Raw genomic sequence first — 15,275 nt, forward strand, 5'->3', positions numbered from 1 at the left:
GAAAACACCACCACTTTGTGGTACTGCAACAAGCAGGGCGAGATGGGGTCATGGAACCTTTGTCAGGAGACTATGTGCCTCTGGACATTGCTGGAACATCAGGGCATATCCCTGGTGGTTCAACATCTGGTGGGCTCTTCGAATGCCAGGGCGGCCGAACTCAGCCATCAGTGCCTAGTCTGTTATGAATGACATCACCATCCGGGGGTGGCGAAAGGTCTCTTTCAGCAGTGGGGAGAGCCTTGGTTAGATCTGTTCGCCTCTGCAGAGAACGTGCAATGTCAGCTGTTTTGCGTGTTGGAGTTTCCAAGGCGGCACTCGCTCTGAAACCCTTTTTGTCTCGGGTGGAACTCAGGCCTCCTGTACACCTTTCCGCCCATACCACTTCTGGCCAGAGATCTCAAGAAGATTAAGGACAACCCCGGTCCAAGCAATTCTTGTAGCTCCGGACCGGGCACAAACAGTCTGGTATCCCGAGCTCTTGAGCATGGCCATCGATCCTCCAATCAGACTTCCCCTTTGGCAGGATCTTCTGCTGCAGCAGCAGGGGACCGTTCTCCACCCGCACCTGTCCAGTCTCCGACTTCTTGCATGGAGATTGAGCGGCAGCAGCCCTCCACCAACACTGTATACGCCTCTTGTTGGAACAAATCTGTTGACCACCTCTCTGCCTCTTTCGGAGGTCCTTTTGTTTGTTCTTTCTCATGCAAAGGAGGGCTCTGCTCTAACACCCTCAATGGTTATTTGTCTGTCATTTCGTCTTTCTTCAGATTGCCTAACCAACCCTTTTTATTTAAATCTCACATTGTTGGTAGATTTCTGAAGGGTCTTACCCATATCTTTCCTCCCTCTCCATTCATAATGGGATTTGAACTTGGTTTTCCCCTTCTTGATGTGTGTTCCTTTTGAGCCACTTTATAACTGTCCACTTCGGCTTCTTACCTTAAAGACAGCCTTTCTGGTTGCCATCATTTCTGCTTGCAGAGTGAGTGAGCTGCAGGCCCTTTCTTTGAAACCATCTTTCATTTACATCCATCCTGACAAGGTGGTACTTCGTACCAGGGCTTCCTTTTTTACCTAAAATGGTCACGCCCTTACATGTAGGCCAATCCATCACCATGCCTACTTTTTACGCGCCTCCACATCCTTTTTAGGAAGAGAGACTCCACCGCCTCGACCCAAAAAGAGCATTGGCGTTCTATCTCAATTGTACTAAAGAGTTCCGGATGGATGATCAACTCTTTGTGGGTTATGTGGGTGGAAAGAAAGGTTAGGCAGTGCAGAAGAGAACCATCTCTAGGTCGGTTGTTCTCTGCATTAAAATGTGCTATGCATTGGCTAGGAAGCAACCTCTAGAGGGTTTGCGTGCTCATTCCACTAGAGCAACAGATGCAACCACTGCGTTAGTACGCAGAGTTCCAGTCCTGGACATCTGTCAGGCAGCAACGTGGGGATCTTTGCATACGTTCACCAAACACTAATGCCTAGACAGTCAGGTCCTGAGGGACAGGTACTTTGCCTGTTCAGTCCTGCATGACTTCTTAGTATGATCTTGGTTCGCGGACCCACCTCTGGGGATGGTATTGCTTGGGTATCTATTCTAAGGTAAGGGATGCAACTAGAAGTCTCTATCAGATGAACAAGTTACTTACCTTTGGTAAGACATGGTAGAGACATATTCTAATTGCATATCCCTTAATGACCTACCCATCGTCCCTGCTCTGTGAACTGATTTCCTGGGGACAGGGACTTCCCTTACAGGGTCCTAGTTCTGTGCACCATGGTCAGTGTTCTTCATGGCTCCGCTCTTCTTGTGAAAAGAAACTAACGTCAGCGCCACAAGGTGGGGCCTATACATGACCTGCGACGTCATATCCGGTGACCACGACACCAACGATGGGCTTGGAGTCGACTGACACCACCTAACAGCAGTCAGGGGTGCTGCTCGAAGAAAAATCTCCGGATCCAGACTGACGCCTAGGGGAAATTCTAAGGTAAGGAATCTGCAACTAGAATATATCTCTACCAGATAATTTGTTACCAAAGGTAAGTAACTTGTTCATTTAGTTAATCATTTCTGAGTTTGAGTAAAATATTAATGTGCTACATTTTGGGATTACCTGTTTGTCTTATGATATTCCTTTTGTTTCATAGTTTACGGGGATACCTGTACGAATGGCCAAGAGAACCCAGGTCAATGTTTATGTCCGCCAGGTTAATGGTTTCATGTAAGTATAAAGTATGATATTTCACTCCAGAAGGATAATTTATTTGTTAATATAGAGTTTGGAACAGTAATGTGGTTGATGACCATTTTTCCAGATGTTTTTAAAGTATGCTTTACCACAGGAGGTGGTGTTTAGGGCTCAGAAAAGGCTTTTTTACTGCGTTCTGAGGAAATAGAACGCTCTTTAGAGTCTCTTTTGGATGATACAGAACTGTGAGGAGAACTGGAAGGGCTTTAGAAGACACTTGTTGGGCTTCCATGGGCCTTGTAAAAATAAATAAAAATACATTTGCCTACTCCCCTACCAACTCCCCCCCCCCCCCCCCCCCCACCCCCGGGGAGCGACCCTTGCTTGAAATTGGCGCAAAAAAAAAAAATCCATGGTGCCTAGTGGTTTCTGACTCACCCCTTGGGGGCAGATCGACCTAATAAAAATAGGCCGATCTGCCCCCAAGGAGGGCAGAAATGGCCTAAAATAAATTTTCCCCCCAGGGGAATGAGACCCTTGCCTAAGGGGTTGCTCTCGATATATAAAAAAATAAAGTAAACAAAAAAATATATTTATCCCTGGTGTCTAGGGGGCAGGAATAGCCTAAGAGTAATTTTGCCCCTCCCAGGGAGCGACCCTTGCCTGAGGGGTCACTCACCACATATAAATCTGCCTCATTTTAATAGGCTGATCGGCTCCCAGAGGGGCAGAAAAGGCCTAAAAATATTTTGCCTCCCTGGGGAGCGGCCCTTGCCTAAGGGGCTGCTCCCCTCATTCAATAATATTAAAAAAAAAAAAAAAAGCCTGGTGTCTAGTGGTTTCTGCCCCTCTTGGGGGCAGATTGGCTTAATTATAATAGACCGATCTGCCCCGGGGCCCAGAAATGGCCTAAGAATAATTTGCCCCCCCTGGGGAGCGGCCCTCGCCCAAGGGGCCACTCCCCTTATTCAATTATAGAAAAGAAAAGAAAATCCCTTGTATCTATTGGCATTTCTGCTGCAACAGAAATGCTGAAAAAGACATAAAAGCAAAGGAAATGCCTTTCCTTTGATGTGTTTCTCGGCCCCTACATGTGATCAGAGGAGAAATACAAAAGCAGACCTCTGATGACGTGCACTCTGATATCATCAGACGCCACGGGGAGGTCCGGGTAGGGGGTTGGGGGTGGGGGTGGGGGGGAATTGAAGGGGAAGCGATTCCCCTTTCATCCCTGCCCAGGGGAGGGGGGTGCAAGGCCCCCGAGGGCCCCTATCTGGACGTAACGGTAACGTCCTGGGCACGGCGGTGCTGCCCAGGACGTAACCGTTGCATCCAGTGCACCCGAGGGGTTAAACTTAGAGTATGATTCTGCCAGACAGAACAAATATGTTGTATATATTTATTTTTTTATAAATGTGTTCTTTCGGACTACAAATTGATGTGCAAAGAGGTATGGTTTGAAAAATGTAATTCAAGAAGGCCATTGTAAATGTCATTACTGATGCGGTCACCTCTGTATTCATGTCTGCATAGAAGGCATAGAGAAGAAAGGAAAATGTGCTCACATTTTTTGCGCCCTCCAAAGTGAGTTGTTGCTATCGATCTCTGGAAGGAAAGAACCTACATCTTGTATAATAAGAGGTCATTTCAGAACCGTCTGCTTTATGTCAACACAGGTTAGGTGCTGCAAATATTAGCACAAAAATGCACTTCTCAAGGTTATATTCCTCGAGTGAGGTGAGTTAAAGAGAGTCTGCTAACAGAGTTCAGTAGGAGATGTCTTCTCCACTAATTACTGACAGTCCCGTTATTTAATGCCAGTTCATTGTCTTCGAAGAAAAGAAAGAAGCAACATGAATATAAATATATACACTGAAAAAAAACAAAGGTTACATGGACGTTATAGTTAGGTTCTGAATTTACTCGTACAAAACAGTAGAAATTCAGCAGTTATAGTTACCTGAGCTAATGATAACTGGCGCTGCTTATGACATCACATATTACATCACTCATGACATGGTCAGTGACATCACTGATGACATTTTCAGTGAATTTTTATGGTTTTTTAACGTATAGTAATTTTAATTATTGTACGTTAATCCAACCACTGCCGTGCATGGCCTTTAGCCGCGCGTTGCTTAGGTTGGCCATCCTGAGGCCAATCCCCTATAAGTGCCCAACCGTGCACGTCCTTCACCCATGCGCAGGGAAGCTTGTCCACAAGACCTGGCCTGCAGCCAGACCCTGCGGCCAACACCTCCCAGTCACCCAAACCCATGCTGTACAGAGCCCTTTCGCTGCGCGCGGCAGGAGTTAGCCGCAGCCTCTTTAGTGTGACAATAGGTGTAAGAGGGTGTATCTGGGGGTGAGAGTGGCTGTCAGATTGTCTGGGTGTGAGAGTGCGTGTATCAATGTTTTAGTGGGGGCATCAGTCTGTGAGTGACTGCATGAGGTGCCAGTAGGTTTGCCCTGGGTTAGGAAGGGGATGTCCCTGGGGCGCAGGGGGGTCAAGCGCCCTCCGCCCCAACTACAGTGTTGGGCTGGGGGGGCCCGGGGAGGGAGGGTTTTGGAGGTGGCCTGTGGCTCAGCGCGAATAAAATAAATTTTGCCCCAGGGGTGGTGGTCCCTGGGGCAGCAGGGGGGGTGTTTGTGGGGGAGGCAGATGTCCAGCCCCCTCTTATTAGATTAAAGCCCTGGGGAGGTGGCGGTACCCAGGGCAGGCCCCCCACATCCACATAAATGAGCCCCATTGAAGTGGCGGACCCCGAGGCATCGGGAGAGGGCCAGGAGGCCCCACGCTTTTTTTTTTAACTTTTTTTTCAAAGCCCCCGTGACTTGGCCCACCAGGGGGCATTAAACTAACAAATCGCGGGAGACCTCACTTCTTTTTATATTTATGCTACTAGCAGATTTGCGGATCCACCGCGTCTCCGCTCATAAAATAAAAAAAAATGCTGTTTTGCTCTGGAGGGGTCCCTTTGGAACCCAACCACCAGAACTAAGGGGTTGGGTGTTTGTACCCTGGCCTCTTTTGTTTTTGTTTTTTTACTTTTATTATGGGACTCTGCTGAAACCGAGTCCCAAGATGGCTGACAACACTTCAACAGCTTCTGTTGTTGAAGTATTACCAGTCAATCAGATCTCAGCTCAAGATCGTTAGGGGTCGGGAATCCTTCACACCCCTAGATGTACAAATTTGTTTCCCCTCAATTTCTCAAAAACTACTGAACGGAATTACACCAACACAAAAAAGCACTCTTTCTGGACCAGGACCTACATTCCTGCCAAATTTGATGGAATTCCGTCAAGTAGTTTTTGCGCTATTGCTGTTCAAAATCCCTATCGAAAAATTAAAATGTTTGTCCAAAATAGGACAATCCACAGGCCAGCACAAAAGGAGAGGTGATTATATAATACTGCGTGTTAAATTGGTAATGCCCATTGGAGAAATCTACGGAAAGAATGAAATTACACTGACACTCAGAAAATAACAGAACCAATCAGACCAATTTGGAATAACCTCAGAAATAATAGCAATTTTAATTTTCAAAAAGGCAGATCAACAAGATGTCCTTGTCCAAGTGAAATCGCAGTTATAAAATTAGATTATGTCTGCTGGAGTCTCATACTCACAATACTATACAACATTGTACTTAAAACAGGCCAGATCCAACACTTATGGAAAGGCTTGATCATCCAACTAGTACACAAGAGAGGACCAAAAAGTGAGCCCAGTAATGATCGCTTAGCTGATGCAGAAGGAAGAACGTTTTGCAAAACATCTTTTAGGACATCTAGAAGACTGGGCTCTTAAAAGTAAACTTATACAATTCAATAAACTATAATTTATGACATTGTGTCCTACTATAGATAATATTTTTGCCCTAACAAGCTTTGCGAACGAAATAATAGAGGAGAAAAAAGAGAAATTATTAATGTGTTTTATAAACTTCTCCACCACATTCGACAGAGTTAACAGAAGTAGACTGTGACAAAAAATTCATCAATGGGGAATAGATAAAATACTTCTACAGTTCATCACTGATCTGCACTCAGAAACACGGGTTCAGGTGAAGCTGTCAGAAGGAAACAAGGTAAATCTTAAACCTCCGACTGGGAATGGTTTAAAACAAAACTGTATTCTAGCCCCACTAATATTCTCCCTGTATTTTGCTGATCTTGGAGAAACCTTGAATCAATTTGAGGCTGATGCCCCAAAGCTACGAAGAAAATTGATCTCATATTTAGTATATGCAGACAACCTTGATATCCTTTTGCAAACACGACTTGGCTTACAGAGATAATTAACTCACTTATAAAATATAGTAATCAAAATCACCTGAAGTTAAACTACACCAAAAATATAATAATGATAATAGGAAACTGCTACACCAACTTGGCTGCTGCATCAACTTTAACCGCTCCATAGATGGAACAAAAATACTACAGACAACTATCTCCACTTATCGTGGACTGTAAGTTGTCACAAAAATCAACTGGAACTAGCACATCAGTCAAGCTATAAATAAACTACAGAAGCTTTTAGTGCTATCAAGTGATTGTCATGGAAATTTGGAGGTGAAGCCATTGGTCCAACCAACACCGCCATAACAACAAAAAACACCCCACTATTTTTATACAGTAGTTTAGCTTTTTATAAACAGTCTTGAATAGCAACGTATGAAAGATATACATGCAATTATCAAATTAAGATCTGTCACTTTTCACTTCTGTATAAGACACGACATTGAAATAACCTCATTAACATCTTTGAACAATACAAGCAAAATAAACTATATTTGTGACTGCTTGAACTTGGAGGAGTAACACTAAAAACGTGATGAAAAGAGAAGTAATGCAAACGTCAGGAAAGTCTGTGTATCCAAATAGTCTGGGAATAAATTAACTGCTAACCAAGTGTCAAATATCTTCATTACTGGCCCTCTCTAACAAAATCAACTTGAAAAGGAAAGTACTAATTAAAAAAAGTATGATACTATCATGTTGAGGAGGATAATGTCTAAAACTATCCAAAGATTCTCAGTATCTTATTGATAACAATGTAATGAAACACCAGGCCTACCTGGACCCCACTCTCGAACCACAAATGAAAATGTATTTCCTTAGATTTGGATTTCTATACATACCACAATTTGAAGGTGTATAGAGTGAAGAGACTAGAACAGTAAGCTATGCAGATTGTGTTATTTAACAAAAGAAATAATTGAGCACATTGTCTCTAAATGCCCAGATCTAATAGATTTAACAAAAAGTGCCCATATTTCGATTACTAGGCATTAGAAGCATTAGAGAAGCTGTAGAATCTAGCCTCTAAGGCAATACCACTAAAAAAATGGTTCAACAATCACATTTTCAGACTCTCTGTACAGTAGACTAAAATAATTGCTTTTTATTACCAATATCATGTGCTGATATGTTTGAGAACCATCTTTTTTATCGCTTCTATATATGAAGCTCAATGTTTTTTATTGTAAAAGGTTTTAAATAACTAACAATAAAGAATTTACTTACTTATATTTGCAGTAATATCAGAGTAACATTTAATACTCTACTTACTGACTTAGCACTTGTACAATTGTTTTATTTTTTTCTAAAGGCTACACAGTTTTCAGCAGCTGTGCAACTGCCATGTGCTGTGACTTTTCAAGAAAATAAATAGCCATCAAGTTATGCTCTGCTGGTATCAAAAGACAAGGACCCTAACACACTGCTTCTCTGTCCTACACAAATGGAGGATCCCTACATGCAAACCATTAAAGAAACTGTTAAGCCCAGTGCTTCCAGCACCATGCCCACACCAATGCCAACTCCACTGCCTGAGGGGGTGGTCTCAATTGTTCTCTCCGATGCCTAGTTGACGTTGGTTCGACCTCAGCCAACATCATGCCTGAATCCCCCCAAGGCGCATTTGAATTACCACAAAGTCGACAACACAGTCTGCGTTCACTTCTTAGGAATGATTCTGATTATGATTATGACTGTGACCTGGGTGAAGAGTTTTTGGCAAGTAAGTATATTTATTGTTTCAGCCAAACCAGCCATAACAATTAAAAGTACTACATTGTTCAATTTAAAACAAAGGTTATTACGAAAATCGCAGTCATTAAAATTGCTTGATCAACATTACAATCAACAATCCATTAGAAACTATCACTTATTGGCCATTTGACCAAACTGTGACTCAACGTATAAAAAGATTACGCTCAGATGGGGCAAACAGGTCTTGGTTAGTACAAATTGAATATTTATGCAGATAGCCTTGTGGCACAATCACGGTGGAAGGATATGACTACTCGCATTATAAAAGGTAGTAGACATAAAGTGCAAGGGTAAGTAAAAACAATTCAGTAGAAATGACTGACTGTCATTCCAGAGTCTGCTAAGCTTAAAGTGCTAGTGCATTTTGCCCGTCTTAACAGTGGATGCAGAGGTAGCTGCCGCAAAACATGATATTAACGTGTAGTGGGCGTAAAATACTGGTATTTTTACCTGCCCTCCAGAAGTCAACACAGCAGCAGCCACTAAATAAGGCAAATTTTAACTCACCTTGGCATTGTAAAGAACCACAGGAAAAGAGTGCTTTTAACAATGCGATCTACGGTGCATCTTATGTAGGTTACCAGTGCATTTAAGGGACCCTAGCGTGCATATCAAACAACCAAGTTATATCACTAGAGCAATCACAGCATTTAAAAAAAGGTTTTATGAAAGTGCCTTTGTAAAGTCCATTTTAGTATTGCAGTCATGCTGAGGTTGCCAGCGTTTGATGTTAGGACCACTAAATAAATTGAAAAGCTGACGATATGCAGATGTTGACTGTCTTCTTGTAACATCTGAAGCGCTTCGGCTCTTTGTTTTCCATGCTGCATGGATGTAAGATGAAACAACTAGCACAATGTCTCTGTCATCTGATCTCATGCACAGAGACTCAGCCTTGTTGCACTTTCTAACATTGAACTTAAAGAAGAGTGAACATGGATATTGCTTATGAAGGCAGAGTGTGTGATGACACAAGAGGAAGTGAGATAGTGTTTCATGGCCTACCAGCGAACACAAGAGTCTCCAGGACCTTCACGCTATGATCCTTATCTTTCAGCCTTGGTCCTGGATTTCAGTGAGGTCTTCCCTGAGGCAGCTGGAACTCATCATCCTTTTAGTCGAACTTGCCAGGGCGTATGTGCAGGCTCTGCAATGGGATCTGAAGTCCCAGTGGGCCTAACATCAAAGAGACCTCTCCGACCACATCCAGATCTCAAAGAAGGCTGCGAAAGATCTGCAGTAGTGGCCATTGGATGGGGATATGGTCAGCGGCTTTTCCCTTCCCCACCCGAAACTGACAGTGGTCACCGATGTTTCGCTTCTGGGTTGGGACGGCCATCTGGGAGTTGGACATCAGAGGCCTCTGGTCTTCTTTGGAGTCCTTGCTCCACATCAACCTTCCGGAGCTGCGGGCCATCCCACTGGTGTTGAAAGCCTTCCTTCCATCCATAAAGGGGAGGGTGGTACGGGTGCACACAGACAACACCACTGCCATGTGGTACTGCAACAAACAGGGCTGGGTGGGGTCACAGACCCTGTTCCAGGAGGCCTTGTATCTCTGGAAAAGGCTATACCACCAAGCAAATCTCCTGGTGGTGACCGGAGCATTGAATGCCAGAGCGCACAAGTTTAGCCATCGATGTCTAGCAGACAACGTAGTTACACCTGGAGATGGTACAAGGTCTCTTCCATGAATGGGTAGAACCTAGATTCGATATGTTTGCCACCGCCGGGAACGCACAATGTCAACATGTCTGCAAGTCAGAGTTTCTAAGGCGTCTCTCGCTCCAAGACGCGTTCCACCTCGAGTGGAACTCAGGACTCCTTTATGCTTTTCTACCAATATCTTTGCTACCACCGTTTCTCAAGAAGATCAGGCCCGACCAGGCCAAGTCATCCTAGTGGCTGCAAATTGGGCACAGAAATCATGGTATCCATAACTCCTAAGGTTCAGCATATATCCTATGATCAGGCTGCCATTCTGGGAGGACCTTCTGTCACAGCAACAGAGCAGGGCTCTGCACCGGAGCCTTCTAAACACCACTATTATGCGTGGAGGTTGAGAAGCAACAGCTGATCACCTGTGACCTTCATCCAGAGGTGCTTGATGGCAAATTGGCAGCTAGACGCCCCTCAAAGAAAACTGTACACCTGTCATTAGGACAAATTTGTGGTTTGGCAAAGCACACACCAGATTGATTCCCTCCGGGCCAACTCATGTGACAGTCCTTTGTTTGTTCTCTCTTTTGCCTGGCAAGGCCTTGCTTTGGGCAAAGTTAAGGGTTATCGTTCGGCCCTTTATGCATTTTTATGGTTGTCAGATCAGCCTTCGTTGAAGTCACCGGTTGCGATGCGATTTTTGAAAGGGCTACAACTAATGTTTCACCTTCTACTTTTTTCATGCACCAATGGGTCCTTAATCTGGTCCTAACTTATCTGATGTGAACCGCTTCATAACTGTCCTGTATGGCACCTTATTACTGTATTTTTCATTGCCATCAGCTCTGCATGGCGTGTGAGTGAGCTTGGGCTCTTTGTGTCACTCCACCATATACTTCCTTCTTCACAGACAAACTCATTCTTAGGACTTGGGCATCCTTCCTGCCAAAAGTTATGATGACGGTTTACATCGGTCACACCATCATCCCTCTGGGGTTCTATGCTCCAAAGAGGAGAGACTCCATCGCTTGGGCCCCAAGAGAATGCTGAGCTTCTACATAGATCATACCAGAGTCCCCTAGGTGGATAATCAGCTCTTTGTGGGGTTATCAGGAGTGAAAAAAGACAAGGCATTGAAGAAGAGAACCTTCTCCCGCTGGATCGTGCTCTGCATCAGAATCTGCTACATATGGGCCAAAAAACAGCTTCCGGATGGACGGCATGGTCATTCCACCAGGGCCACCGTATTGGCACACAGAGTCCCTGTCCTAGACATTTGCCAAATGGCTACGTGACATCATACATCACAGAGCACTATTGCCAGGACAGACAGATTTGCTGAGAGGGGCATTTTGCCCTCTTTGCCCTACCGGACTTTCTGGTTTAAGTCCTTTAACAAACCCACCTCCAAATATGAATTGCCTTGGTATCTGTTCAAAAGGTGAGGTATCTGTGGCTAGAAGTCTATTAGAAGAACAAGTTTCTTTCCTTCGGTAACACTCTTTCTGGTAGAGATTCTATCGAGCTGCAGATTTCTCACCATCCCCACCCCCTCATTTGCCCCCCAGTACTCCCAGTTCTGTGATTGGCTGATGTCCACTAATAAGATCCACGTCTAGGAATCTGCACACTGTCTACCAATTTGCTTTTGGGGCTCTGCATCTGGAAGCATGAACGGTCTTAAAAGCAACTGAGGTCTGTGCGCACAACGGTGCCAATATAGACCCCGCTCATCATTTTCAGAGTGGCATGAGTGCGGATCCGCACAGCACCTCTTTCCAGCACGCAGAAGTACTGTTGATGCCTGGGAAATATTCAAAAGGCGTCTGCTGCTGGATAGAGTCTCTAGCAGAAAGAGTTTTACCGAAGGTAAGTGACTTCTTTCTTTGTTCCACACTAATGTTATTGTAGTCAACAGCAAACCAGTTCTGCAAAGTGAACTATATTAAAAAACAGAACCCTCTCTAGGCCAAATTGTCCTATGAAAAGCCTCTATACAGCCAAGTTTTGCCTAAAAACACCCACTAAAAACCCACACAAAAATAGATTCCCAGCAAAGGACTCTAGCAAATGTAGTGCAGAATTATATTAGAAAGCATCAAACCCTTACACATGAAGTTTCAAATTTCAGAAGTGTGGCCACCCTCCTTTTGTGCTGCAAATGTTAAAACAGAGGTTTGTCATTTAATATAAAACTTTGAATAGTGTAAACCAAATTTCATTTTACAATAATGTTCTCTACAACCAGCACTTGAGAGATCTAAACTGAGAATTCTAAACAAAATGAAAGGAGTATTAATGAAAAACTGGCAGTTGTGGCTTTCAGTGGTGGCCAACTACCTGTACTGCCTGCGTAAATAGCTGCAAATCTTCACAGGTAAAACCTCCTACGAATGCAGCTACCCCAACCCTCCCACAAAAAATATTGTGACAAAGGAAATTACAAATTAATGAAAGAATTTACATACTCAAAATATCCACTTTTGGGAGTAAAATTCTGCAGATGGGTTTCTGAATCCTTATTGGGATTTTGCAATATTTTTGCAAATAGATTTGTTAACCAGTTTGAAGTTTGGACTCCATTTGTTTCACAGAAGCACATTGAGAGAACCCAACTCTGTTTTACAAGGAATAAACCCAAACTATGACCTTAATATTTACATTTGGTCTATGGTGCTAAAATAACTGGAGGATTGAAAAAGTAGAAATAAGTTTATAAGCAAATTAATTAAATCTAACACATGAACTACTTTTAAAAGCTTTCCTACATGTAAAGAGCCATAGAATATTACTAGTTCTGAAGGACAGCCGTGTTAGGCAGTGCCAATAACCAGATGAACAAGAATAGCCAATGTCTGAATGGGGCTGTCCAAAAGTCAATTTCCATATCTGTATGGATGTTTGTGGTGTGTATGTTGGGGATATAGTTGCTTGGGTATTGGGTGTTGTGTGATGACATGAGCTCTCGCCTGAAATCTGAAGCTGGCCGTACGTGAGACCTAAAAATGAACTGTAGGTTTAAACCCATAGCCACTATATCCTTTGCACATATTTATCAAAAGATCTTTGGTTGAAAGTCTCCTTGGTGACTATAGCACAAGACAGGGACTCCTTCATGGACTTAGGCATATTTATGTTATGAAGTTCTATTTTTGTGAATCTTGTTTCACTTTACATATATATGATAATAATGTTTCTCTACATGATTTATGTTTTCTAATTCTGACAATTCATTGGGTCTGTGTTGTTTTATTTGATAGAGTCTTCTAGTCGCAGATTCCTTACATTTGAATTTCCCCCAGTCATCAGACTGGATCTGGAGAATTTTATGAGGAGTACCCCTGTGTGCCATAAGGTGGCACCAATTAGTTTTGTTGTTGTCCCCTCCAGATATGACGTTGCAGTTCCTATATAGGTGCCACACCTGCATGCTGACATCAGTTATTTTCTTTCCGTACCAGCGAGCGCTGTTCCGAAGAGAACTACTTCTTAGTTTTTTGACTGACTTTTGTTTAGACTTTTGTTGAAGATTCTTTGGAGTGTTCTACTCCTGGTGTGTCAAGGATGTCATCAAAAGAGACTGGCTTCAAGCCCTGTGAATCTGTGTGATGTCTGTGATGGATCTGCACCTCGTATAAATGTGGTGCCTGGAGCGCAACCACGACCCAAAGTCATGCTCCGAGTGTCGGGCTATTCACCTGAAGGCTTTGAGTGAGCAGTCCCTGAAGCTGATGGCCTCCTGGCGTTCAACTCTGTGGGCGCCGAGAGGAAGGTCCTGGAACGGTCGCGGAGTCCTCTATCGTCGTCATCCCACTCCAAGTCCTCAGGGCGATTGGGTAAGTTGAGGCACAAGAAGAAATCTAAGAAATTAAAGCGTTCTTTGACTTCTCCACATCGTCGGCCAACGGGATGATGGAGCATCAACATTCTAGGCCTCAATCTGCAGAGCCTGGGCCTCCCTGAGTTTCCAGGAGCCGGAGTGACCCCTGCCTAACTTAGAGTTTCACGAGGCCATGCGCATAATTTTTGGGCAGTCAAACACAGCTGGAGCACCTTCTGGCCCCGTGAAGTCAGAAGTGGCCCCTTCGGGTTCTGCGGCAATGGCTCCGCCCTTGGCGCTGAGGGAGCATCCAAGGATCCAGTTCTGGATCCCGACCGGCATCGGTCATACTTCCCCGACCTTCCCTGACGCTGGTCAAGACGCTCCCAGAGCCCTCTGTGCCCACAGGCATTGCCATCCCCATTGTAATTCCGGACTCCGACACGGAGCCAACTGAGTGTCGTATGACGCCAGCAGGACCCTTGCCTCCTAGGTCAGATCCTGAGTCTTTATCTTATGGATTTGGGGTTCAGGGATGAATGGTAGGGGTCACTGGACCCTTTACAATAACAACTCCATGAAGAACATATGGATTGGCTTACAGATACTGACATGCTTTCCCCCACTGCTGTGGCTATGGTGGAGGGAGCTTCATAATCTATGGTGATAAATAGGGCAGCAGAGGTCCTGAACCTTGAGTTGCCCTCGGTGGCTGTCAGAACTAATCTCCTGTCAGAGGTGCTATAACAGGGAGCTTCTGCCTTAGAGCCCAGGCTCTTTTTTAATGAGACCCTCACTGATGTCCTACTAGGTCCCTGGTCCAAATCTAGCACAGGGGCTCCTGTGAACAGGACAATTTCCAGCTGAGATCACCCTGCTCCAGGGGACCCAAGTTTTCTGACTCAAGACCCAAACCCAAGAGCCTGGTTTTCCAAGCCTCCACCTCCCAGGGTGCGTTCCCTACCACTCCCTTGGATAGGGAATCCAAAAGGTTGGACACCACCAGCCTTGCATTGTGGTCAGTGAACACTGCATGCCTTTTGGGACGTTATTCCCACATGCTACGAGACACGGTTGCGCAAGTGCTGTCACAGGTCCCGGATGAGACTTGGGTCGTACTCTCTAAGGCTGATACCGATGAGAGAGACCCAGCGACCATGCCGCGCATGCTGCCTAGCTTCTTCATGGCTGTGGGATCCACCAACCTCGTGGATCAGGTGGCCAGCAGTCTGGCCAGTCCAGCCTCTGCCCTCCCTCCCCCAGTCCCCTCCTTCCATAGATAGTCCGAAGGGGCTACTCCCTCCCCTTCAAGACTACCCCTCCACCCAAGCCACCATCCTATGATCAGATGGCGGGGCATCACTTGCCACTTCTCCAAGAGGAAGTTACGTCTGTCTTGGCCAAGGGAGCCATAGAGAAGTTTCCTGTGCTTGAAGTAGGTCATGGTTGCTATTGTCGGCTACTTTCTGGTACCCAAAAAGGACAAGGGCCTCTGCTCTATCTTAGACCTTTAGTCCCTCAACCTCTTCCTCAAAAAGAAG

General features: G+C 44.7%; 1 protein-coding gene across 1 annotated transcript in view; it reads left to right on the plus strand.

Moving 5' to 3' along the window:
- The window catches only part of SCARB2 (scavenger receptor class B member 2), a 420,920-nt gene that overhangs the window by 365,264 nt on the left and 40,381 nt on the right, over nt 1-15,275 (plus strand). Inside the window, exon 9 of the mRNA XM_069236840.1 lies at nt 2,155-2,228. Coding sequence (XP_069092941.1) covers nt 2,155-2,228 — 74 coding nt within the window. The remainder of the gene's footprint in view (nt 1-2,154; nt 2,229-15,275) is intronic.

This window comes from Pleurodeles waltl, chromosome 1_2, assembly GCF_031143425.1.
Source record: "Pleurodeles waltl isolate 20211129_DDA chromosome 1_2, aPleWal1.hap1.20221129, whole genome shotgun sequence".
Taxonomy (NCBI): domain Eukaryota; kingdom Metazoa; phylum Chordata; class Amphibia; order Caudata; family Salamandridae; genus Pleurodeles; species Pleurodeles waltl.